The sequence below is a fragment of the Oncorhynchus mykiss genome, chromosome 4 (genome assembly GCF_057628025.1).
Source record: "Oncorhynchus mykiss isolate SJ-2025 chromosome 4, ASM5762802v1, whole genome shotgun sequence".
Classification (NCBI taxonomy): domain Eukaryota; kingdom Metazoa; phylum Chordata; class Actinopteri; order Salmoniformes; family Salmonidae; genus Oncorhynchus; species Oncorhynchus mykiss.
The window spans coordinates 61,704,490-61,731,969 of NC_143025.1; the positions used below are offsets into that span (position 1 = coordinate 61,704,490).

Sequence of the window (27,480 nt, forward strand, 5' to 3'; positions counted from 1 at the left end):
TGCTCCTTCAAATGTTTTGTGTCACTGAACAAGTTTCAGGTCTGCTGAGCGCAAGCTTCTACGTTGTGAAAATGCAGTGCAACTTCCAGCGGTCGTTTACTGTGAACACAGGCTGTACCCACTTTAGGTTAGTTTCAGACAGAGGTCAAGTAGGCTACTGTGGCTATTTGATCATAATGTAGACCTACCAGAAGGGCCTACCATCAAAAACAACAGAAAATGCATCCCATAACATTTTAACACAGAAATAGCTGTTCTATCATTCAGCCTACAGTAGCAGGCAATGTTTGGTGTTCAATGTAGGCCCACATTCCAGGAGCCTCTTGGGGAAAAAAAACCTGTAGGGCTTGATATAAACCTGTTTATGCAGTTGTCCTTTAGACAAGGAAGGTGACTGAAAATTAAACCACTTTACAAAATAAAATGTATTCTTGTTCCCATAATTATAGAGAATCAGAAATATTATGCTACCCTCTGCCTATTGGCTACTTAGCCTGTCTCAAAATACAACACTGCCCCTTTAAAACAAGAAAAAGCTCTTTACCCTACTCACTTTTCAAAGATGCTCTTGTAGGAAGCAATCACTCCCCCATTGCTGACTACAAATTATCTAGGCTAATAACTCCCTAACTAGCAAAGGATATGAACAAATGGGCACGTGGCTACATACAGAGCTCGCTTCGTTCTCAAAACCAGACTTAGAGGGAACATTGGTCAAGGTTGTCCACTGAAGCAGGACACATGCCTAGATATATCTGAGATTGATGGGAGGGATGTATACAACCAGTGTTCACTGTGAAGTGTGTACGTGGTCCCAGGGCAAATGGGGAGCTTTGCACAGTAAGTGTAAAGGTAAAACTAGGGAATTTGGGGAAAATGTGACCCTATTATAGGCTTTTTTTAAGGTTACTTTGGGGAATTGTGCAACCCTAGCCTCACCTTCTTGTTCTTCTCAGCAGTAGGGCTGAGCATGGTCATCTCTGGTCTGCTAGGTTTGGCTTTGGGAGATTCACAGGAGTTGAAGAAGGACTGGATGAAGGGCTCCAGGTTCTGTCCTTTCTGGCAGGCAGAGATGCAGAGGAAAACAAAGACAGAACATTGTGAATAATATCAGTCGACTGAGCCGGAATATTGTCTGATCATATCTACTTCCTTTTCCAGTTAAATTGAGTCTCAGAGATGAACTATGACATTGATATATTGGTATTGGCCAGAACCCCAAGAGATATGCTACTATTAAAAGCACATTGGAAAAATGCCTCTTACCTCTTTAATAATTTTTCCAGGGACAGACCTGAATATTTTACCTGAGAAGGAATAAAATCAATCAACACAGATCCACATGGCGCTACATAGCTAATCAATTATGAACTTCTCATGTATTTTACCATGGCATTTTTAGTCCTATAAATTCTGTATGAACGCATGGTCAAAAGTAGTGCACTATATAGAGGATAGGGTGGCATTTGGGACACAGAACATGTACTTCTCCAGGGTATCTTTAGCCCTCCTCGTGTTATAATATATATGAATGTTAGAAAATGTTCCATAGATGTTAATGATGTACTGTATGAATGTGTTAGAAAATGCTCCATACCGAGGTTGACATCAGGCAACATCTTGTCCATGAACTGAGACTCCATGCTGTGAGGCGATAGGAAGTCTGCCAACAACTGACTGTTACTTAGCTCTGGGTGCTGCATCAGTCTCTGTTCCCAACACACGCACATAAAGGCATGGATGCAGGCACGGATGCACGCATAGATGCACACACACACACACACACACACAATACAAATATGCATATGCACACACGCACAGGACTCACCAAAAGCGAGAGATGACGATATATTAGAGTAATTTGATTGTTTGTTGTTTTTTTAAGCCTTGAATGCACTACAGTTACTTCACACTATGCAGAGGAACAGGCCTATGAATCATTACCTGCAAATATTCCTCAAATTCTTCCCTTTTGGATGACAAGAACTCATAGTTCTTTGGTCCAATAATTCTTTTGGAGGGAAGCTGTGCATCTGCAAATGAGCCTGTGCAAAAGTGAACAAGGTCAATTTACTAGTGAGATTTACAGTGTCAAAGAAGGAAACAAAAGTTCTGTCTGAATCCACCAGCCACAGGACTGAAATAAAGCCAAAAGGGTATAACTTCCTCTGTTAAAATGTGTGAGAAAGTATAAATGACATCTTACCATGGAACTCTGTGAGTTTATTTTCTAGAACGTAGAATTCCATGTATCTTCTGAAGATGGACCAGTTCTCCGTTTCTTGCCCCACTGAGAAAACCGCTCAAGAATCAACAGAATTGAAAACCAACATCAATATTGCAGTTTTATATTTCCCAATCCCCACTGTCATAATTCATCAAATGTATGGCTGCTTCCCAAATGGCACTTCATTCCCTACATAGTAGGTAGGCCGATATATAGAATTCATTAGATTGATTTGAATTTATGTTTTAGCGCGATGTTCCAAATGCTTGTATCACAACAATCAAAAGTACATTTTTCCCCTGTTTTTATGAGCGTTTATGTATTTTTGGTCTCATCTCTTTCGCTCCTTCTGTGCACCTTCTCACTCGCACACAGACAAAGTCCCTCCCCATGCCACACACAACAATGACAAACGATAACTTCTTGCTCTCTAACAAGCAGTCTAAACTTACTATTTGCATTTGAGGTTTGGGTGAACAGAATCGGTCATATGGACACCGAAATACTTAAGACATTTTTCTGTAATAGAGGAGAACGATACTCTTTTTTATGTCTCAACTCCCAACATTCATAACATTCATAACAAAGCAGATCCTACTAAAACGGGAGTATCAATAAACATGACCGTGGAAAATTCATGCTCAGTTTCTGACACGCTACTGCTAGCAGCATTTTAGCCACAGACTTACATACTAGCTGTCTTGTCTGTTTTTTTTAATAAATGTGCAATGAGCATAAAAATATTCATTTAGATAAGGAATTGGCAACTCATTGTCATTCTGAGAAATAAGCACCTTCTTATCCAGGTAAGCCACTTGATTTCAACAACGAAACAAAGTGAACAGGCTATGCTGTTCAAACAGTTGAGATGGACAGGAGGGTGTATTCATAATAGTTCAACTGTTCTACCTTATTAGCAAGCAAATAGAAAGCTTATTATGGTAGAAGGCTTATATTTTAGCCTAGGTATAATTTTATACGCCCTGAATTAATTTGATTATTGCTGACTGTTTGAAATGCAGTGTATTTGACCTTTAATTGTGCAACAAAACTTATTTAAATGTAAAAAAAGAATCAAGATATTTATCGTAGGTGTGGACGATATGAACAAAAATTCATATCACAATATTTTCCACTGTCCGGACGATAACGATATACTTTAAACAAAAAACATTTCATGAGCCCTTCAAAGTTAATAAATGACAAAATATTGCTTTTGAACCTTATAAAAACATAAAGGGGGCATTGCACATTTTTGTATGTATGTATGTACAGTGCCTTGCGAAAGTATTCGGCCCCCTTGAACTTTGCGACCTTTTGCCACATTTCAGACTTCAAACATAAAGATATAAAACTGTATTTTTTTGTGAAGAATCAACAACAAGTGGGACACAATCATGAAGTGGAACGACATTTATTGGATATTTCAAACTTTTTTAACAAATCAAAAACTGAAAAATTGGGCGTGCAAAATTGTTCAGCCCCCTTAAGTTAATACTTTGTAGCGCCACCTTTTTCTGTGATTACAGCTGTAAGTCGCTTGGGGTATGTCTCTATCAGTTTTGCACATCGAGAGACTGACATTTTTTGCCATTCCTCCTTGCAAAACAGCCCGAGCTCAGTGAGGTTGGATGGAGAGCATTTGTGAACAGCAGTTTTCAGTTCTTTCCACAGATTCTCGATTGGATTCAGGTCTGGACTTTGACTTGGCCATTCTAATACCTGGATATGTTTATTTTTGAACCATTCCATTGTAGATTTTGCTTTATGTTTTGGATCATTGTCTTGTTGGAAGACAAATCTCCGTCCCAGTCTCAGGTCTTTTGCAGACTCCATCAGGTTTTCTTCCAGAATGGTCCTGTATTTGGCTCCATCCATCTTCCCATCAATTTTAACCATCTTCCTTGTCCCTGCTGAAGAAAAGCAGGCCCAAACCATGATGCTGCCACCACCATGTTTGACAGTGGGGATGGTGTGTTCAGGGTGATGAGCTGTGTTGCTTTTACGCCAAACATAACGTTTTGCATTGTTGCCAAAAAGTTCAATTTTGGTTTCATCTGACCAGAGCACCTTCTTCCACATGTTTGGTGTGTCTCCCAGGTGGCTTGTGGCAAACTTTAAATGACACTTTTTATGGATATCTTTAAGAAATTACTTTCTTCTTGCCACTCTTCCATAAAGGCCAGATTTGTGCAATATACGACTGATTGTTGTCCTATGGACAGAGTCTCCCACCTCAGCTGTAGATCTCTGCAGTTCATCCAGAGTGATCATGGGCCTCTTGGCTGCATCTCTGATCAGTCTTTTCCTTGTATGAGCTGAAAGTTGAGGGACGGCCAGGTCTTGGTAGATTTGCAGTGGTCTGATACTCCTTCCATTTCAATATTATCGCTTGCACAGTGCTCCTTGGGATGTTTAAAGCTTGGGAAATCTTTTTGTATCCAAATCCGGCTTTAAACTTCTTCACAACAGTATCTCGGACCTGCCTGTTGTGTTCCTTGTTCTTCATGATGCTCTCTGCGCTTTTGACGGACCTCTGAGACTATCACAGTGCAGGTGCATTTATACGGAGACTTGATTACACACAGGTGGATTGTATTTATCATCATTAGTCATTTAGGTCAACATTGGATCATTCAGAGATCCTCACTGAACTTCTGGAGAGAGTTTGCTGCACTGAAAGTAAAGGGGCTGAATAATTTTGCACGCCCAATTTTTCAGTTTTTGATTTGTTAAAAAAGTTTGAAATATCCAATAAATGTCGTTCCACTTCATGATTGTGTCCCACTTGTTGTTGATTCTTCACAAAAAAATACAGTTTTATATCTTTATGTTTGAAGCCTGAAATGTGGCAAAAGGTCGCAAAGTTCAAGGGGGCCGAATACTTTCGCAAGGCACTGTATGTGTATATATATATATATTTTTTATTTTTTTACTTCTGTGGTAAACCTGTGCAAACATGAAACAAAAAGGTATGAGTTAAATAAAATACAAATATTTAATGCACTCAGGATGTAAAGAAAATGTCAACTTTTTTTTGTTTTGTTTTACTTGTTCCTGCCAAATACAAGTAGTACAGTCTTTTTTCCGCAAAACACCGGTTACATTGCCATCAATTGATTTCAGAACCTCCGTCTTGAACAAATGGAGGACCAGCTTCAGATTCGACACACTCACGTATGTCTCTCCTGACGGCATTTGCTCCCGAGTGGCACAGCAGTCTAAGGCACTGCATCTCAGGGCTAGAGGCGTCACTACAGACCTTGGTTCGATCCCGTGCGGGATCGGGAGTCCCATGGCGGCACAAAATTGGCCCAGCGTTGTCCGGGTTATGGGGGGGTTTGGCCGGGTAGGCCGTCATTGTAAGATAAGAATTTGTTCTTAACTGACTTACCTAGTTAAATAAAGGTTAAATAAATTAAACATTTTAAAAATACAGTGAAATCCTGGAGGTGCTACCGTGATGGATTCAAAGACCTCACTGTCTTGCCAGGAGGGTGCAGGGTGTTCTAGAGTTCTGGTAGACATGTTTTGCTGAAGTATTTACGGCTCAGGATCTCGTATCTTGGGTATAGAGTTCGAATCAATTTTCTGAAACAATCTTTCTCCACAGTTTGATTTGTTTCCATGTCTTTCGCTATGTGATACGTAATTGCATTCGTTATTTCATTCCACTTCTTGTCATACGGATTACCACTAATGATTGGTGCGTTGAGTGATAGCTGAGTGCGGGTCTGGCTTGAAGATGTCTTGAGACTTGTTCTGCTGCTCCGGGGGTTTGTTGCACGCATTCTGGTAGATTCTTCATATTCGCGCACATTTCAGATGGTGAAAAAGATTGCTGGTATTTCCACCTTTGGCAAGCACAATGAGTCTACACAACTTACACAATACTATTTGTTGGTTGAGGTCCGATATCTGAAAGCCAAACCAGTTCCAGTCGTCCTGCAAATCAACCTCAATAGTGTTATTTTCCTCGTCTTCAGTCATCCTCAATTCTTGCTTATACTTTTGCGCTTGTGTTTCGGACACTGTTGCTAACGAAAGGAGTTTACTTCACTAAATGTTTGTTTGCATGTGTCTTTTGTTGACTTTGATTGATAGGCAGATTGCGTGTAACGTCCATGCTCCTACTTTTTTTCTTTGCTAAAACAAAATAAAAAGCTATGTAAAAGATAAAACAATTTGAACTAGCCCACTAAGCTGTATCACTCGACTGAAATTTTGAACAAAACAAAAACACCTTATTTCATACATTTATTAATTTACCATGATATGGCAAAATCCACATCATGGCACAACATCATACCAGTATTCACATTCATACCAGCACACCACGCAACCCCAATATATCTTGAATCACTCATAAGTATCTTTAGGCCATATCCCCCAGCCCTACTACATAGTGCCCTACTTTTGACTAGGACTCTCTGATCAAAAGTAGTGCATTATGTTGGTAATAGGGTGCCATTTGGGACTAACTCATAAACACCTCTGGTTGTGCCCTCACCTTCCTTCCTGTCGTTGCGTTCCACTTCGATACAGAACACAGGGACTCTCTCCCTATTGACCTCATCAACGTAGGGGATGGTGATGCTCCAGGCTGACAGGTTCCTCAGGACTCCTGGAGTACTGCAAGCCTCCACTGGGGTGTTATCCTCCACCACCACTGTGGCCTCCTCAATCTGCAACACATGGGAGGTGTGGAACGACAGTTGAGGCACTTATAAGTTATATTCTTTTAGAATCAAATAATTTACATAAAAGTTACAAAATATATATGCACCAATAGCAGAACGTCCCTTTAAATTGTACTAAGCCTAAAAAATAAAACCTTTGGTGATAATAAACATGAAAACCACCTATTCATATACAGATAGTGGAGGATGGGGAAGTGATATTGGTATCTCTTTGGGTGTCCGTTTTAAATTATTGCACTATATCGGGAATAGAGTGCCATTTGGAGGGGAAGCGCTCACCGCTTCATCTTCAGCATTGACCATGGCGTACGGCAGCATAGTCCCCTCCATGGTAGTGCTTTTGAAGACACCTTTGATTTTGCTGCCGATCCTGCTTATCCCGAAGGACTCCCCTCGTTTTGAGATATTCCTTCACAGGCACAAACAAAAACATAGAGTTGGAAAGGGAGCTGTGAGCGACTGCATGTGTTCCTGTCAACAGTTGAGGCCACTTATGCAAACGTCTGATGTTAATGCAGCCTTGCCTCATGTCAAAATGCCATGCTGATTTCCAAATCCGAACAACACACAACGAGAGCACACATTATGAAACGCTGCACATTCAACTAACGAACAGACGAAAACAGATGAGGTACTTTGAAGTTGTGTATTACACAAAGTACATGCTTACAGACTAAGGCTCAAAGCTAGCCACACACAAAGCATCCTCCATTCAAGCACTCGCATCTTTGTATTAGAGGTCGAGCGATTAATCGGAATGACCGATTAATTAGGGCCAATTTCAATCGGAAATCGGTATTGTTGGACAAAGATTTTGCCGAATTTACACCTTAATTTAATCTTTATTTAACTAGGCAAGTCAGTTAAGAACACATTCTTATTTTCAATGACGGCCTAGGAACGGTAGGTTAACTGCCTCATTCAGGGGAAGAACGACAGATTTTCACCTTGTCAACTTGGGGGATTCAATCTTGCAACCTTACAGTTAACTAGTCCAATGCTCTAACCACCTGCCTCTCATTGCACTCCACAGGAATATTTAGACTAATGGATGCAACCCCTTAGATAAAATACGGAACGGTTCCGTATTTCACTGAAAGAATAAACGTCTTGTTTTCGAGATGATAGTTTCCAGATTCGACCATATTAATGACCTAATGCTCGTATTTCTTTGTGTTATCATGTTATAACTAAGTCTATGATTTGATAGAGCAGTCTGACTGAGCGGTGATAGGCAGCAGCAGGCTCGTAAGCATTCATTCAAACAGCACTTTCGTGCTTTTGCCAGCAGCTCTTCGTTGTGCTTCAAGCATTGCGCTGTTTATGACTTCAAGCCTATCAACTCCTGAGATTAGGCTGGTGTAGCCGATGTGAAATGGCTAGCTAGTTAGAGGGGTGCGCGCTAATAGCGTTTCAAACGTCACTCGCTCTAAGACTTGAAGTGGTTGTTCCCCTTGCTCTGCATGGGTAACGCTGCTTCGAGTGTGGCTGTTGTCGATGTGTTCCTGGTTCGAGCCCAGGTAGGGGCGAGGAGAGGGACGGAAGCTATAACGTTACTGTTACACTGGCAATACTAAAGTGCCTATAAGAACATCCAATAGTCAAAGGCTAATGAAATACAAATGGTATAGAGAGAAATAGTCCTATAATTTCTATAATAACTACAACCTAAAACTTCTTACCTGGGAATATTGAAGACTCATGGTAAAAGGAACCACCAGCTTTCAAATGTTCTCATGTTCTGAGCAAGGAACTTAAACGTTAGCTTTCTTACATGGCACATATTGCACTTTTACTTTCTTCTCCAAAACTATGTTTTTGCATTATTTAAACCAAATTGAACATGTTTCATTATTTATTTGAGGCTAAATGGATTTTATTGATGTATTATGTTAAGTTAAAATAAGTGTTCATTCAGTATTGTTGTAATTGTCATTATTACAAATACATTAAAAAAAAATATATATATATATATATATATGCAGTCTATCACAGTGCAATCCGTTTTGTCACCAAAGCCCCATATACTACCCACCATTGCGACCTGTACGCTCTCGTTGGCTGGCCCTCGCTTCATACTCGTCGCCAAACCCACTGGCTCCATGTCATCTACAAGACCCTGCTAGGTAAAGTCCCCCCTTATCTCAGCTCGCTGGTCACCATAGCATCTCCCACCTGTAGCACACGCTCCAGCAGGTATATCTCTCTAGTCACCCCCAAAACCAATTCTTTCTTTGGCCGCCTCTCTTTCCAGTTCTCTGCTGCCAATGACTGGAACGAACTACAAACATCTCTGAAACTGGAAACACTTATCTCCCTCACTAGCTTTAAGCACCAACTGTCAGAGCAGCTCACAGATTACTGCACCTGTACATAGCCCACCTATAATTTAGCCCAAACTACCTCTTTCCCAACTGTATTTAATTTATTTATTTATTTTGCTCCTTTGCACCCCATTATTTTTATTTCTACTTTGCACATTCTTCCATTGCAAAACTACCATTCCAGTGTTTTACTTGCTATATTGTATTTACCTTGCCACCATGGCCTTTTTTGCCTTTACCTCCCTTCTCACCTCATTTGCTCACATTGTATATAGACTTGTTTATACTGTATTATTGACTGTATGTTTGTTTTACGCCATGTGTAACTCTGTGTCGTTGTATCTGTCGAACTGCTTTGCTTTATCTTGGCCAGGTCGCAATTGTAAATGAGAACTTGTTCTCAACTTGCCTACCTGGTTAAATAAAGGTAAAATAAAAAAATCGGCTTTTTTTGGGGGTCCTCCAATAATCGGTATCGTATCGGCGTTGAAAAATGATAATCGGTCGACCTATACTTTGTTTATTCAAAAGGTGCACCTAAAATAAAGACCAATACATCTATCCAAAATGTAACATAGGCCAATAACCCCAGACCTTTTTCACTTAGCACAATTCAACACGGTAAAGCTAAGTCAATACAAAAACACATACAAACACTAGATTGCAAAAGCCTACTGAAGACAAGTGCTTATTGCCCCACAATGCTTTTGTTCTCAGGCAAATTTTGGTTCCATTCACTTCATTCTGGGCATATTAAGTAGCATATCTTGCAAGCAGCTAAATCAACGGCAGCCAGCCGAGGGACATTAGCTTGGCCTGCATCATTCAAAACACATACTCACCTCATATCATCCAAACTCAGACTATTCCTGGAATAATAGGCACAATGAATCACAGGCTGCCAGGATAAACAGGAGCGGCCCACAAATAGTACAAATTAACCACAGTGCCCTTTGTGGGGATGTGGTGGGCGTCAACAGGTCTGTTACTGGGGCCAAAAATAATACACCACCCTAATGTAGTGTTGATGTGAACTTGATTTAGACTTGGAGGCATTCTGTGTATTACATGAATGACATAATGAAACTAGTCTTAACACTTCTGTTTGGAAGAATATTAAAGCTCTCCAATTAAGTCTCTATTTAGATGTAAAGGGAACATTTGTGGACTATATTATGACAACAAAAAACCTATAAAACGAACTACACTAAACCACTTAAGCTTAGAGTAATATTAGACATCTTTCCAATGTAGTCATTGCCATCAGGAGCACAAACCTGTTCATTCTGGAGTCCATTTTTGGAGACTCCACCCCCCTCAGAAGGTGTCTGAAATACTGCAGAGAGAAAGAGAGCTAATTTGTCAACTTGCTTTTGTATATCTTTTGACTCTGTCATAGTATGTTTGGCCTATGTGCAATTTAGAACACAGACGATAGTATAGTAGTGTAGGTGCTGTACTTGGGCTCACCTCATCGCTGTGGCAGAACATTGGGGTGAAGACGCTCTCAAGCAGGGACAGCACATGCTCATAGGCCTCAAACAGGCAGTGCATGGTCTGCAGCTTCACCACACCCTCGTACGGCCCCTGTGCAACTAGTGCCAATTATGACAGAGTACAGTAAAATAAATAAAATATATTAAAAAGAGCAAGTCATATATTTTCAAGGTTTGTGGACTTTGAGAAAATAGCACATATCTGAACAAAAAAAGGCTGCGTACGTCACACTATGTTGAACAATGATTGTGTACCGAGAATCTAGCAGAGCTTACTGTTTCGTATTTCCTCGATGATGAAGGGGTCAAAGCTGATCTTGTCGATGCTTTCTTCCAGGCAGTAGGTCTCATAGAGGTGCTGCACCTCTCCATGCAGGCGCTGCAGCTCAGAGTCACTCAGCTCCGGACACAGGATCTTATCATTGAACTCCTCTGGAATGACATGAAGGAGAACTAGATGAATGCTGTTACAGTGTTACTTGATTGATCAATGTTTTATAAAACTTCCAAATTCACAGTAGAGGTGCGTGGGTAAAATCACTGGGGAAGCCAAGCCAAGCCAGGGGGGGAAAAAAAGCCATATTACGACCTACGTGTTGTGATACTTGCGTTGTTTGTTCTATACCCTGTTAGTTCATATGCCTTGCGACCCTGATATAAAGGTCGGGACAATAAGGCACAGTGGCAGAATAAATTCAACCACACCTTTGTTTCAACACAAAACCAGAGAGTGAAGTCCACAAAACATATTGCATGTAACAAACAGTCACATGACCTACAGCATGGTTAAGCAAGTTAATGTTTCCGACATTTTCAGACTACTAAACAACTATTGATTTAGAACACCGTAGGGTTAACACAAGTCGCAAAGAAAACAGGGAGCTTCCTCCACTATTCCAGCACCATTTCAACATCATCAAATCACCTATGCTTAGTCTAATATAGTGACAACTAAAAGATTTCAAAAACAATTTAGTCCAATCAACATAAGCTAGATATGTGGCTGTCCATGGTACTGATTGATGTGTGCGCGCGTGTGTGTAAGTAAGTTTGAAAAAAACATGTTGACTCACCTTACGTGTAGAAAAATGCCAATGCCATCCTCCTCTCTTTCATGTTGCAGAAACGGTCTATGATTTTCATACAGTACACACTTAGTTTTTGTTGTCCTCGGCTACCTGGCTAAAATGCTGGCTGGCTAGTCTGACTTCATGGGCAACGATTAGCCTGCTAGTTAACATTAGCCTACTACATCTAGCTACATCTTGAACTTCCATCCTCTCAGGCCTGAGGCACAATGTATGAATTTATGGTTAGATCAGAATCACCGTTATAATCACTGGCCAGTACAGAGAAGTAAGTAAAGCCACAAGTTGAAATTCCTACCTCCGTCCATGGCTAATTTAGGAAAGGGCCCATTTCAGCTAGCTAGCCACCGGAGGACAACAACACAACGAGATGCAACAATTCAAGTTGTTTTCTGTCAATTAAGTTTGGCTTGATGTGCTTGGTGTGAAGCCAAATCCAAACTGGCTTCCCTTGATAGGTCTATTCACAGCTGAGCTCACTCAGTTTAGCTCAAAGGTGATTGCGCCCATTATTGTAAAATTGTTTATCAAGGGAGGACAAATGCTACGGGCAGCAACAGAGCTGTCACAAAATTTAGTCAGCCTGTGATTGTCAAGCAAATAACTGTCGGGCTCACATTTAACATCTCCTGGCTTCCACACATGGATTTATTAGACTTTATAAGGCTACGTAATATAGGTCAAAAGAAGCATTATATGAAGAACATCTAATCTATTTCAGAAGAACAGAATAGCATACTCTTGAGTTGTCCTTATGTTTGGTCCTGAACTGGCTATGCCAAATGGCTGTGGGCTACACTAGTTCATTTAGTAAACAAAACTTACTTAGAATTCCATGGCATTATTTTATAGTATGAAGAATAAAATAGAAAAAGCTAAACAAAATCCCAATATTTTTTTCCAAACGATTTGAAGGTGTGCGCACATGCGGCTATTCTGTGTTGAGCGGTTAACATAAATGAGGTACTCCTATACGTTTCATTTGGAGTTATTAATGTAACTTAAGTTGTTCTACAAACGTTGGGCTATATGTTTTGATTTTTAATACATTGTAAGGCTGCATGATGCAACTAATGATTTGAAAAAAGTTGCTTGAAAGGCATGAGCTCTGCTTTGTTTTTTTGCGCAAGCTGCACACTTCATTTGTCTCTCATTCTCTCACAATTAGACAAGCACTTGATAATGCCTCGAATTTCACGCCGGCATCCCCTTTGTGTCCGTAATGCTCCCTAAAAAAATACATGCCTTTTGCGGCCAGTGACCATTGTGCTACATTGTACCCTTCACCCTGAGTGCTGTACGCTCCAAAGCACCGCTCACTCACACGGCTCTCCATCACGTGATTGAGTCTTTCTCACAGGCTACAAGTGAAGACCGACACATCCGGGACGCAACTGCGCACGTCCTTATCCAATTTCGAGGCGCATATTGAAGATATTGGAAGAACTGTCCACATTTACTTTTTGTCAGCCAACAAGATGAATAGGCCTAACGAACAGCAAAAGCACTAGCCTATGTCAATCTACTTTCCCACATAGCACAAAAGTCAACATATTCTATCTATTCTGTGCGAGAAATAAATATTCCAAACATAGTCTGGGACAGTTCTGGTATGCAATAGAAGTGATAATATATAGGTTAATATTGCCACCCATCAGACTATTCTTGACTTAATCTTGTCTTTACGTGTACTAAATAATATATGTGTAAAATGTGTTTTGATTTAGAATGGCCCATTATCATGCACCTGTCTCGAAACAGGGGAAGTGGTAAAAAAGACCATATCATCTATGAACTTCAGTAGCGAATGGAGGGCGCTTTTCCCATGGTTCATTTTAAATGCCAGCCAGGTAGGCTATACTCCTGTTGTAAAGATAAACAATGTGCTTAATATTAGGAAAGTTGAGAAATAAATATAGTAGGCCTAGCCTATAGAAAGATGGGATCCTCTTTTTAAAATAGAGGCCATCACTCTGTTCTCTCATGCAATTGCATAGCCTATAGAAATGTTGTGTAACAGGAGCTCATTGGCTCTCATGAAGTGTTTGATTAGATTTTCAAACACATTTGCATTGATGTTAGAGTGATTAGAGGGACAATAGAGTGCTGAGTACCAGGCAGTTAGCAAGTTTGGTAGGCTACTAATGACCATCAGCAGCATTAGAACTTGGAGAAGCCTAATTACCGTGACTAAACGGTCACTTGGAATTTGACTGCCTTTTGACTTGTGACCGCTGGTGTGGCGGCAATACAGTCATCGCAACAGACCGAGGTGGCAACAATATCAAACTATTTTTGACCAGACATCATCAGATAGATGGGCTACACATACAGAGGGGCGCATTTTGAATTGCTACCTCTGTATTCCTATGGGTCTCATTCAAACTCATGATTATTTATACACATTTGAAACGGTTATAGTTCAAAGGTTTTTGACAAGCAATCTAAGTAGGGTCAGTCTGAACATCTCAATGTTGGTTTGGAGTTGATAGCTTAAACAGTAAAATGGTTGATAGGTCTAGATTATTATTTTAAAAATTACAATTTTAGTCTATGGGAGCTCATTTAAATATTGCAGTAATTAAAAAAAAAGTAGAAATGCTATCAAAAATATTTTCTCAAACAATCTAAACTGGGGCAATCTGGTTTCGTGTTAATAGCTAACATATTTTAAGCTCTAGAGTGGGCCTCAGCAAGCACACTAATAAAGAAAGAGAAGTGGGGTTGAGTGTTGTGACTCTAGACATCACTGACTATGGTCTTCAATATTACATGCCTCTCAATATGGGAGTAGCAAGCAGGAAAGATGGCAATGCAAATGTATTTCTGTCATGACAAACAACTCCATTCAAAAAATATTTTATGGGGTGAGAATGTGGTAGGAGGCAAACAAAAGGCCTTTTATAGCCTTGTATGAGGATCTCTGAAAGTAGTGCTGTCCTTACCCACAGTGAGGCAGAACTGAAGAACCTGCACGGCCCCCTCCTGCTTCAGGAAGTTCATGAAGCGGAAGAGCAGGTCCTGTTGCTCCCGGATCTCCTTCAGCTCCAGCTTCAGCACCTGGGAAACCACAGGCGGGAGGGCAGCCAGTTCAGAAACTGTGCTTGTCCATGCAAAACTCTAAACCAATACTTTAACTATTGCCTTCATTTTTATTATTTTGTCATGTCTTCTGTTTTAGTTCACTGACTACCTTTCTATTTGTGCTTGTTAGAACTAGGAGGGTACAGTAGTACAGCTATTAATTGTCAGTGGAATGGATACATAACTAACAAGGGCTTTCTGTTCCAAATGCTGAAGGGACTAAGTACTTACAGATGTCTTCTTGGTACGAGGGTCAGCGTATTTCTGCAGGAATGGAACCAGGGCAGATGGTGGATCCATGGCCAGCTCATGCTGGGCAAACAATTTGAGGAATAAATCACAAATGCATTACAGCATGATGCTTCCACATGAGGTTTGGTAAAACGCCCAAATTACTTACTGGAGAGTCATCAACAAATATTAGAACCATGTGGTTCACAGTATCCTGAAAAGCAACAGGAGGAATGCATCAATAAGATGGAATGTCAACCACCGCTCAGTTAAATTGCTACCATTCCAGAAGTACATGTTCTGCTCATTTATATCCATTTGTATTCATATCCTATATCACTAAGCACACAACATTCTACTTACAGGATCAGCCATGAAGTCCAAGGTGGGGAGGAACACAGACCCTACCATGACCTCTCGCATCAGCAGAGCTAAAGATCTGACAATCAGGAAGACATAGGATTCAGATAAAGTGCCTGATTTCAAATGTATTTAACAGTAGTGTTCTCAGTTTTTCCTTGAGGAAGATCTGACAGAAAAAATGTTCACTCAGTATATTTAGTGGTTAAGATCAATAATAAAGAGTTAAATGTCAATCATTTTGATAACAAGATAGTGATAAGAATAATAAAATATATACAATTGTGACTGACTGCCTGGTTGGGTGGGCCTACCTGCAGTCAGTAGCTTTGGGTGGCATGAGATAGGAAAAGAGCATCTCCGTCACCTTCCTGAGATAAAGCAGCTCCTCTCTGCGACTGCGCAGGGCAACATGCAGGTCAGGGCCATACTCATCTAGAGCAGCCTGCTGCAAATCTTCAGTGTTCTTCACTAGAACACACACAGAGTATTAACCCTTGCACAGCCAGTACACATTTTGTTTTCTTTATTGACCAACATCTTGCAGTGCAGAATACTACTGTGAGAATGAAAATGTGCAAATACACAAAACAAATTGTAAACCTTTTTGTTTGGCCTTTGCAATGATTTCAACGTGCTTCATGGCAGCTTTCATCATTTTGCCAGAAATAAGTGAGGGGACATCAACCTGTGTGAAGCAATTACACAGTTAGCGTAGAGTCTGAAAAATAGCCACAGCACATTAACACGGTATTAACCATTAGCAATATGTGGATTCAAATGACATACAAAATTCTAATATATGCTAAGGTGTCTTGACAAAGGTTACTATTCGGAGAACAGAATATGGGTGAAAGAGATTAATAGACAGAACTATATATCACCTTCTGAGCGCGTCGAACTAACACAGATGCAAAGAAACGAAAAGTCATTCTCAGTTCATCTACGCATGCCTCATCATCGGTGATGTCCCTATAAAGTAAAGTAATAAAAAGCATAATGAAATACGCATTCCAAAATCCAGACAGAAAACCCAAGTCAAATTGTTCAAAACTGTGGTAGAAACTACTCACCTGTACCAGGGATATACAAAATTCTCCAGAACCAACTCGAGCAACTAAGGGCCAAATATCAATAATTATTAATTGCATTTGTGATTTTCAAAATGTAAATTATATCTTTGAAATGACCCATTACTGTACCTCTGACATAGAAGCATCCACTTTTGAGTAGACTTTCAAGTCCAACCATGGCTGATAGTTTTCTAGGAGTAATGTTGGTCTGTGAAGGACACCATATTTCAAGTTTAATTTAAATTTTTACATTTCAAATCACAATTCAGTCATATTTATCACAATAATTTGCATAGTGATGTGTGAATGTGTCAGTCGGTCCTGTGCAGCACATACTCAGAGTAAGTTTACACGCAAAGTAATAATTCAATAATAAACTGATTATGGCAGTAGGCAGATGACGCAAGTCAAGTAAACGCCTTACTCTGCTAATCTTAAAATCGGCGTACAGTCAAAATCAAAGTAAGCATACGACAATTAAATCACCTGGTTTTCTGAGCAATCTTTCAAATTATTAGGACATGTAAACACCTTAGAAATCGGCGTTCCAGCAGTGTATTTGATCTGCGCATGTGCTAACACAAACTTCCTCTAGCGTGAGTGAAGTGAGTTCGGAACAACTGAATGTATGCGTCTTAGAAGTAGTTTTCACAAACAAACTTTATATGTCCGAACACAATATGAAACGCGTCCCAAAAATAACATGGTCATAGTGGGAGAACTTTTATTTTGATTGCCGATTTTCTGCCATCAGGTAGCCTGATTTCAGATGTGTCCATGTAAACAGGATTATTTATGAAATCGTTCTTGCAAAGCACGTAAAGGTTATATTCAAACTATTACGTTATATTCATCTGACAATTCACAATCGCATAGTGTTAATGTAACCGTAATCTTGTGTCCACTAGATGGCAGATTAACTCCAGATGCACCTCCAACCAATGGGGCCAAAATCCTTCTTGGCATGTTACTCATCAATGCCACTGCTGTTCATTACTCAACACAATATTTATTCTTAAGCATTCACAATGTAAACGTGAGTGGTGAGCTGTAGTGATGCGCGTGTCAGCCATTTGCTCACCCCACCTGCACACAATTGCTAATAACCCATCTGCAACTGCCAGACTGACTGACTATGTGATGAAGTGAAAAGTGACAGGGTTGTGGGATTATCTTTTTTTTTTAACCAATTTAGATGTACTGTAAGCCTAAGTCAAAAGTTTGGACACACCTACTCATTCAAGGGTTTTTCTTTATTTTTTACCTTATAGAAAACTAGTGAAAATATCAAAACTATGAAATAACACATACAGAATCATGTAGTAACCAAACAAGTGTTAAAACAAATCAAAATATATTTTATATCTGAGAGTCTTCAAAGTAGCTACCCTTTGCCTGGATGACAGCTTTGCACACCCTTGGCATTCTCTCAACCAGCTTCACAGGGAATGCTTTTCCAACAGTCTTGAAGGAGTTCCCACATATGCTGAGCACTTATTGGCTGCTTTTCCTTCACTCTGTGGTCCAACTCATCCCAAACCATCCCAATTGGGTTGAGGTCGGGGGATTGTGGAGGCCAGGTCATCTGATACAGCACTCCATCACTCTCTGTCTTGGTCAAATAGCCCTTACACAGCCTGGAGGTGTGTTGGGTCATTGTCCTGTTGAAAAACAAATGATAAGCCTCCCGGGTGCCGCAGTGGTTAAGGGCGCTGTACTGCAGCGCCAGCTATGCCATCAGAGTCCCTGGGTTCGTGCCCAGGCTCTGTCGTAACCGGCCGCGACCGGGAGGTCCGTGGGGCGACGCACAATTGGCCTAGCGTCGTCCGAGCCCGTACAGGAGTTGTAGCGATGAGACAAGATAGTAGCTACTACAACAATTGGATACCACGATATTGGGGAGAAAAAGGGGTAAAATTTAAAAAAAAAATAAAAAAAAATGATAGTCCCACTAAGCTCAAACCAGATGGGATGACGTATCGCTGCAGAATGCTGTAGTAGCCACGCTGGTTAAGTGTGCCTTGAATTCTAAATAAATCACCAACAATGTCATCAGCAAAGCACCCCCACACCACGCCCTCCGTGCTTCATTGTGGGAACCACACATGCTGAGATCATCCGTTCACCTACTCCGCGTCTCGCAAAGACACGGCGGTTGGAACTATAAATCTCAAAATTTGGACTCAGACCAAAGGACAGATTTCCACCAGTCGAATGTCCGTTGCTTTTATTTCTTGGCCCTAGCAGTGTCTTTAGTAGTGGTTTCTTTGCAGCATTTCGACCTTGAAGGCCTGATTCACGCAGGCTCCTCTGGACAGTTGATTTTGAGATGCGTCTGTTACTTGAACTCTTGTGAAGCATTTATTTGGGCTGCACTTTCTGAGGCTGGCAACTCTAATGAACTTATCCTCTGCAGCAGAGGTAACTCTGGGTCTTCCTTTCCTGTGGCGGTCTTCATGAGAGCCAGATTCATCATTAGCGCTTGGTTTTTACAACTGCAATTGAAGTTCTTGAAATGTTTCCGCATTGACTGACCTTCATGTCTTAAACTAATGATGGACTGTCGTTTCTCTTTGCTTATTTTAGCTGTTCTTGCCATTATATGGACTTGGTCTTTTACCAAATAGGGCTATCTTCTGTATACCACCCCTACCTTGTCACAACACAACTGATTGGCTCAACTGCATTGAAGAAATTCCACAAATTAACTTTTAACAAGGCACAACTTTTAATTGAAATGCATTCCAGGTGACTACATCATGAAGCTGGTTGAGAGAATGCCAAGAGTATGCCAAGTTTGCAAAGCTGTCATCAAGTCAAAGGGTGGCTACTTTGATGAATCTCAAATTTAAAATACACTTTTTTGGTTACTACATGATTCCATATGTGTTATTTAATAGTTTTGATGTCTTCACTATTATTCTACAATGTAGAAAATAATACAAATAAAGAAAAACCCTGGAATGAGTAGGTGTCCAAACTTTTGACTGGTACTGTATATGTGCGCATGATCACGCAGCATCCAGCCAGAGTTGTTCAACTTTACTTGGTGGGTTTGCAGTTGTTCTGAAGTTTACACAGTGTTGTGAATGTATTTGCAGATCCAAAGAGTTCAAATTTGATGGAGAATAAACCGAGAAAGAGAAGAGCACTGTGCCCTTTGTCAATGACCCATACAAGAGCCGTTACACTGGTGCCGTGACCCGGATGATCCTCATGATCAGCCTGACGCAGATCACCGGCAGAAGTGAAGATCAAGTGTGCTCTTCTGGTCAGATGTTTGGTTTCATGCCATAGGGCTGATGTTTTGTCATTTCAGTGTTGTGATTTTCCAGTTTTTAGTTTGTCAATTTTTCTTTAACTTTTTCTTTGACATTTAATTTGTTTTATCTAAGGGCGGTGTCAGGGATCACAAATCTTCAACTGATAGTGAAATAGTTGACTATTTTATTACTCCTACTATTGCCAAGGGGAGGGGTGTTTGGTTTGGCAAATGCAATGCAATGCAATGTCCAGATTCATGGTGGGATTCATGGTCGGGGAGTGGGGATATATCAGTCATTAGCTGATCATGTTAGGAGTGCGGGTACACAGTTCAGGAGTGGGTTGATATGACAGACTATTTGAAAAAGCAAAGATGTGAGGTGCCTGATCAAGCAGCAGAGATCATGAGCAGGTTAATGGGAAAAGCCAGGAATGTTGTGAAGAGTCGTTGGACGTCAAACAGAACCTGGATCTAATCTACCCCATCCTCCTGCAATACATAACTCCTGCCTTGGTTCAATGCACAGCAGCAGCCAGATGAGATGGACATGTTGGAACTAATGATGGAGAAAGTGCAGTGACAACACAGTGGTTCCCGTGAACACAACCCCCCTGCACGCAACCCAAGGTCTCAACATCGTACCAGTGACCAGGCCTGCAGGGTCTGTAATGATACTAGGCACTCAACAGTCTCATTGCATGGGAGAGCGTATGTTCTTCCTCCATTTCACTCCTGGTCACACGAGAGATGCATTCCCCAGGCTTTTGTCACAGTCCAGTCCGGAAAACTAGCCAGTCTGTGTTGAGGGAGGCAGTACAGGTAAAGATACTCCCAATGCCGAAGCTCTATACATGTCAGCCAAAGACTAATGACATGACTGGATATGTTGTGTACCAGAACACACATATAGTAGGAAGAAGCAACAGCCTGTTTTACACACCTGTTGGTAACAAAGTGACTCTCTGCACTAAGCTTGACAGTGGGTCAATGGCGTGTACAATTAGTGAGATGGCTGAGCTGAAGTTAATAGATGCTGGGGTAGTTGGTGTGAAAAGCCAGTTTAACTCAGATGTCGTACTTGTTGGCTGTGGAGGACGCCTTGTGAGGCCAAAGTCTGCATTCAACATAAACATTGAAGTCTATGGATGCAAGATGGTTGTTCCAACCTCGGGAGTAGAAGGTCAACATGATGAACTAATACTGGAAACCAAAGTGATCAAGCACATCCTCCGTGTATCAAAACAATGTGACAATTATTGGAAAGCAGTCTCGGCTCCCTGCATTACAGATGACACGGAATCTGAGCAGTTTCTCAACATGTTAGCTGGAATCAACCACTGGAGAGGCGACAACATTTCTAACAAGATAGGAAGAGTGAGATGTAACTCAGCCATTTGCCTTGACCGTGGTCACGAGTATCTAGTTCGGGGAAAGCTAAACAAAAACTAGTGTTGTGTCTCCTGGCAGCTCAGTGATGACAGAACCTACTACGTCTCGCTCAGCACTATGGGGGATCATGTTGGCAAGGATTGTTATGCCTGTGTGGGGAGACAGATGGGTCCCACTGAAGCTGATCAACACGTCTGGCCGTCCAGTGTGGCTGAAGTACAATGTAAAGCTTGCAGACGTCTTCCCATGTGTAGCAATGGAGGACATACAAGACACCGAACCAGAACAGTGTAGTCCACCTGGTCAGCTGTCCTCAAGCCACGTCTGAGGCCGATCTGACGGGCCACAAGAGACACGTTCTACGGAAGAGAAGCTAAGATTGCTGGAGTTGAGTGCTTTGGACCTCAGCCCCTGTGATGTGAATGAGAAGTGCAAGAGTCAGCGGGCTGACCTAGTAGTGCGCTATGAGGATATATTTTCACGTCACCATCTTGATTGTAGAGAAGATAAAGGATTTGTTCACAGAATCCGCATGACTGACAATAGACACTTCCGTTCCAAAGAGTGCCTCCAAGTCAGCGCCAGGTCTTGAGTGAGAAGGGGGGGCAAGCAAGTAAGCATCTCCCCTGGTGCTAGTCTAGAAGAAAAATTGAGACCTTTGTATCTGTACAGACCTCCGCTGGTTGAACAAGAGGACCCTGAAAGATGCACATCCTCTCCCGCACTAGATGGACTGCTTGGCTGCGCTCAGCGGCAACGCTCTCTCTCTTCAGCACACTGGTTCTCACCTCTGGGTTCTATAACATGCCACTGCACGAAGATGACAGGAAGTATTCAGCCTTCACAGCACCTATGGGGCTCTTTGAATATAACCGTCTACGTCAGGGTCTCTAACATCCCTGGAAGCTTCATGCGCATGATGGACAGTATCTTCGGAGATCAGAACTTCATGTATTTGCTGTGTTATTTGGATGATCTGTTGGTCTTTGGCCCAGACGAGAAGACGGCCTTGGAACCCTTGGAGATGGTCACAACATGAAGTTGGCCACATAGAAGTGCTTTTTCTCTGGAAGTCTGTCAAGTTCCTTGGTCATATAATTTATGAAACTGGTGTGTCTACAGATCCTAATAAAGTTGACAGCATCCCTAAGATAAGCCTGGGTGATCTGATGGAATTTTATGGTGACTCCTTCACAGAAACGGGTAAGGTCATTCCTTGGCATGGTAAATTACTACCAACACTTTGTGCCTGGTTTCTCTACAATAGCCAAACCTCTACTCGTTGACTGGATCAAAGAGAAAACCCAAGGGTCGTCAGAAAGTAAAGCACTCCTCAGCGTCGAAAGTTGAGCGTCGCAGACTGGACACCAGAACATGAGAAGGCCTTCAAAAAATGTAAGACCTCTCTGGTAGACACGGTGGTGTTGGCACATCCTGACTTCTCCCGCCTGTTCATGTTATCGACAGATGCAGCATTGGTGCTGTCCTGTCAGTTGCAAGACGGAGAAACTTGTGCCAGACCCATTGCATTTGCTAGCAAGTCCTTGTCTGCCTCAGAAGAACTACCCAGCTCTTCGGTTGGAGTTCTGGCAATGAAGTAGTCGATCTGTGACAAGTTCAGTCACTGGTTGAAAGGTCATGTCTTCACTGTTTGGACTGACAACAATCCATTTACTGACATTATGACCGAGCTGAGGCTGGACTGTTGCGAGCAACGCAGGGTGGCCAAGTTAGCCAGTTATGATTTTGACATCAAGGACGTGCCAGGTCCTCAGAATATGGTTGCTCCAAGTCGAGTGCCCTTTATCAAAGCTGTTGGCAACAGACTGCTTTGTGAGCCCAATGGAAAAACTCCTTAGTGACGTTCAGGCAGTGTCAAACACTTCAGTCCAAGATGCCTTCAGGAGGTCAAGCGATCTCAAAGGTAGCCCCAAATGTGTAAGCTCACAGAACTTCCATGTCTGTTTACATGTGTTCTCAGTCCTTGGCAGCGAATACATCAGCCATACTCCAGTCACATGACAACTAGGAAACAGGAGCTAGAACACGTGAATCATTTACCTCAACTGATATCTCCTGGTCAAGACACCTTACCTGCCTACTCTGAGAAGGAGCTTTGTGATGAGCAACTCAACAACAGGACCATTTCTCGTGTGCTATTCTATGTGGAGAGACAACGCAGGCCTTCAAAAAGTGAAAGAGCAAGAGAAACAGTTACAGCCATCAGACACTTGAAGAGCTGGGAGAAGCTTGTTGTCAGTAATGACATACTGTACAGAGTCTCGCGAGATCAGATATCAAAGACAAAGTGGTTCCAGTACGTAGTTCCTGAGTCTCTCAAAGCAAAAGTCCTGAAGGATGTTCATGATCATGCAGGTCATCAGGGTCAGTTCAATTGCCTTAGTTAGACAGAGATTATTCTGGCTGCACCTTGACAGAGATGTTAGGGATTATGTCCGTGGTTGCCACTGTTGCATCGTCAGCAAGACAGTTGAGCCCGAGGGCAGGGCTCCACTGGAAAGTATCACCTTGACAGGGCCGCTACAACTGGTTTGTATCAATTTCTGGTCTGCTGAATGATCAAACAACAAGTTCATTGACATACTAGTGACAACAGATCACTTTACAAGAATGGCTCAAGCGTTTCCCCTGCAGAGTTACCAGCCCAAATAAATGCTTCAGAGTTCACGTAACAGACACATCAACATCAACTAATCAGAGGAGACTGTGTGAATCAGGCCTTCATGGTCAAATTGCTGCAAAGAAACCACTACTAAAGGACACCAAGAAACACGAGTAATGGACATTAGACCGGTGGAAATCTGTCCTTTGGTCTGATGAGTCCACAGTAGAGATTTTTGGTTCCAATCGCCGTGTCTTTGTGAGACACAGAGTAGGTGAATGGATGATCTCCAGATGTGTGGTTCCCACCGTGAAGCATGGAGGAGGTGTAATGGTGTGAGGGTGCTTTGCTGGAGACACTGATTTATTTAGAATTCAAATCACACTTAACCAGCATGGTAAAAGCATTCTGCAACAATACGCCATCCAATCTGGTTTGCGCTTAGTGGGACTATAATTTGTTTTTCAACAGGACAATGACCCAACACACCTCCAGGCTTTATACGGGCTATTTGACCAAGAAGGAGAGGGATGAGTGCTGCATCAGATGACCTGGCCTCCACAATCACCCGACCTAAACCCATTTGAGATGGTTTGGGATGAGTTGGACCGCAGAGTGAAGGAAAAGCAGCCAAGAATTACTCAGCATATGTGGGAACTCCTTTAAGACTGTTTGAAAAGCATTACAGGTGAAGCTGGTTGAGAGAATACCAAGAGTGTGCAAAGCTGTCATCAAGGCAAAGGGTGGCTACTTTGAAGAATCTCAAATATATTTGAAGTTGTTTTAACACTTTTTGGGTTACTACATGATTCCAACTTTGATGGAGATTGCTAGGTGGGTTTGCAGTTGTTCTGAAGTTTGCACAGTGTTGTGTATGTATTTGCAACCAATCTGAACAGTACAGTTCCTTTCATGTGCCATATTTGATGACCCTGTCTTGTGACTGTCCAAAACATTAGGCTATTGTTCTGACGCACCCTTCTCTTTATTTTCAACTCTCCATTTCGCAGCTTTCATTATTGAATTAAACTGTGACAAAGTCCTCTTTGCCTCAGTGGATCAACATTAACTTTTCTGCCCAAGTTCCCAAAAGCATTTGGCAATTGGAGTGTATTTGGCTTTTGGGCCTAACACCAAATAAAAATAAATCAAGAAAAACATCAATGTAGCAAACCTCAATGTAGCCGAGAGATGAATTGTACAATAATTATACATTCAGAATTTTTTCTGAGTTTTTTTCTCTTTATAAAACCTGGCCGCGACCCACCCTTTACTTACACAATATTTAATGACCCTTAACATGCAGGGACTGCGGGTTATGAGTCAACCTTAATATCACTAGTGTGCTGACATACCTGTGACGTTTGCACTTTACTTTTCCACACACTGCACAGCTGTGTCCCAATGGAAACAGCTCCTGTTGCTCCTGCTGCTGTAGAAAATAGAGGGAGATCCTAAAGCTACAAAACTTACTTTTGGATATCCGGCTGACAAATGGGAACTGACCCATTAGAAAAGTTAAGCAACTGAGTCACTTCACCACTGGAGTGACACTGCATTTCCCCCAACTACTGGTATTTGTATATTTAACATTCAACTTACTTTGTTCTTGGGCTTCATGGTGAAGAGGATGTTGGGCAGGAGGGATTCTGTGCCGAGGGAGCAATAGAATGTAATCACTCCAGCCAGGAAGGACCAAAACACCATCAGAATGTGGAGATACCTGGAAGGAAAACCTGGTCAGACACATATAGCTAGATGTCTGGTTATTAATACCGGAACTAAAAAAGAAACATTCTGAAATTATGAGTTTAGACAGTGTGCTGAACTAACTTTTCCTGACACTCCAGAATGAGCAAGATAACTTTAACTACAGGTACTTCAAATGACATTATGACCGAGTCAAAAACATTTAACATCCCACATGAACAAATATCCATTGTATGTCCACAAAACCTACCTATTAAGAAGTATAGTTGATGAAAGCATGAAAACCAGAAGAAAGCAAAAGACAGGGTATTGACGTCCAACTTCCCTCAGGACATCAATTTGCAGTCCTTGCTTCAGATTCTCCAAATAAACTCGAATACGTTCCATTTTACAATGGGGTCTGTTGAAGTAAACATTAAAAAGCTAGATGGACACCCTAAACAAGTGACCCATAACACCAGCTACAAATGTACTAGCTAGCTCTAAAGTTATATAACGTTTGATGCGTCTGCTAAAGTTAACAAGGCTCGCGACTTTAGCTACTTACACAATATAATCCCATCAATTAGTACTTCAAACAGCGAACCATGTCATAAATTTGTTCAGGTTTCACATTGTTTTCTAATTTATTCAACGATAGATCTTCCTTTTAATTATGGTTAGCACTTTTGTTATTTCCCATTTCAGAAAGTATTGTGATTTCCTTGACAGATCGAGTTTCCTTAATCCGATGGTCGTCACTTCCGGTTCTAATCCTCACCACAGGAAGTGCCAGTAGACCAGAGAGGGAGGGATAGGCGAAGCTACTGGAAAATCTTTAGTACTGTAGTCTCAACTGGTAATTGCTTGTTATTCATAAACTATTTCATTTCCTAAACGAAATAGTACGTTTGAAAGTAACACTTTAGTGAAATTAAATTCATACCATTGCCGTAAATTCCATACGAAGGTGTGGTGCACAAAGCACAATGTTGAATTGTTTGCGTTATTCCATAACATCTACATTTAAATGTATACAACTATGTTGGACGAATAGTCATAAATTGATCAAATATATTTGTATATTTTAAGACAGTGATGAAAATCAAGACCTTTATTTTAAAAATAAATTACACGCGCCTCACTTAACAGTATAAAACAATTTATTTGCAAGAATGCAAAAACAATTGTTAGCCACCAACAACTGTTTAAACTGGTAACAGCTTCAGAGTCAACGGTGTACAAAACCTGATTAAGTTGTCTCCTTTATGCGATCCAGGAAATACATATTTTTATTTTATTTAAACTTCAGTATCCCATTTGAACTGGATTTACCAAGTCATATCCAGCTAACTCCGATACTAAATTACATGCTCAACCTGATGCAGAGTCAAGACTTGTCACGTGACAAAAAGGCAGCTCATAGATGTCACGATCGACATTCATGTTGTACATCATGATTAGGCAAATTTCTGTACACAAAGTAGACCGATGTCTCTCAAACTTAAATGTGTATGCAACCTTCCAAATGGGTTGCCTGAAAACCCAATGTTGAGTGGCATATAATGCTACATTGGGTTTCCAGGCAACCAAAAGGAATGGATCATATACAAAATACTTACTATCCTATCCCAGAAAGAAAAAGGGACACTGCAATGCTTCTGAAAAAAGCATGTCTTTCCTTCAAGCTTTTACAAGAAGTACCATTTTCCTAAACTATTATACAACCTGTAACTACATTATATGAATAAGCACATAGCCAATGCAGTTCAAACCATATGAAAGCCAGGTTTGTTCATTCGCTCATTATATGAGATTATTTAACATGCTCAGTTTGACTGTTGGCAGTGTTAGAATAACAGCATGCAGCACCTATAATAAACAAACTACATGGCACAAGCCCTGCTTTCATCAATTACGTTTCCATACTT

The 27,480-nt window shown here is 41.2% G+C and overlaps 1 protein-coding gene across 29 annotated transcripts in view; it reads right to left on the reverse strand.

The window, feature by feature from the left end:
• Positions 1-27,480, reverse strand: part of snx14 (sorting nexin 14) — a 32,793-nt gene that overhangs the window by 3,436 nt on the left and 1,877 nt on the right. For 2 of the 29 annotated variants that reach the window (XM_090232455.1, XM_090232450.1), the window contains exons 1-24: positions 26,118-26,343; positions 25,821-25,970; positions 25,463-25,583; positions 25,216-25,292; positions 16,713-16,791; positions 16,584-16,627; positions 16,395-16,482; positions 16,114-16,198; positions 15,825-15,981; positions 15,514-15,589; positions 15,320-15,364; positions 15,151-15,231; positions 14,781-14,895; positions 11,024-11,179; positions 10,722-10,846; positions 10,529-10,587; positions 10,094-10,120; positions 7,207-7,336; positions 6,738-6,912; positions 2,207-2,302; positions 1,945-2,045; positions 1,598-1,709; positions 1,267-1,307; positions 940-1,059 (exon numbers count right to left, since the gene is read on the reverse strand). In XM_090232455.1, the coding sequence (XP_090088581.1) occupies positions 940-1,059; positions 1,267-1,307; positions 1,598-1,709; positions 1,945-2,045; positions 2,207-2,302; positions 6,738-6,912; positions 7,207-7,336; positions 10,094-10,120; positions 10,529-10,587; positions 10,722-10,846; positions 11,024-11,179; positions 14,781-14,895; positions 15,151-15,231; positions 15,320-15,364; positions 15,514-15,589; positions 15,825-15,981; positions 16,114-16,198; positions 16,395-16,482; positions 16,584-16,627; positions 16,713-16,791; positions 25,216-25,292; positions 25,463-25,583; positions 25,821-25,957 (2,247 nt within the window). In that variant the 5' untranslated portion in view covers positions 25,958-25,970; positions 26,118-26,343. Of the gene's footprint in view, positions 1-939; positions 1,060-1,266; positions 1,308-1,597; positions 1,710-1,944; positions 2,046-2,206; positions 2,303-6,737; positions 6,913-7,206; positions 7,337-10,093; positions 10,121-10,528; positions 10,588-10,721; positions 10,847-11,023; positions 11,180-14,780; positions 14,896-15,150; positions 15,232-15,319; positions 15,365-15,513; positions 15,590-15,824; positions 15,982-16,113; positions 16,199-16,394; positions 16,483-16,583; positions 16,628-16,712; positions 16,792-25,215; positions 25,293-25,462; positions 25,584-25,820; positions 27,068-27,480 lie in introns of those variants that run through there. The other 27 variants (XM_090232458.1, XM_090232447.1, XM_090232466.1 and 24 more) reach the window with 21 other exon arrangements.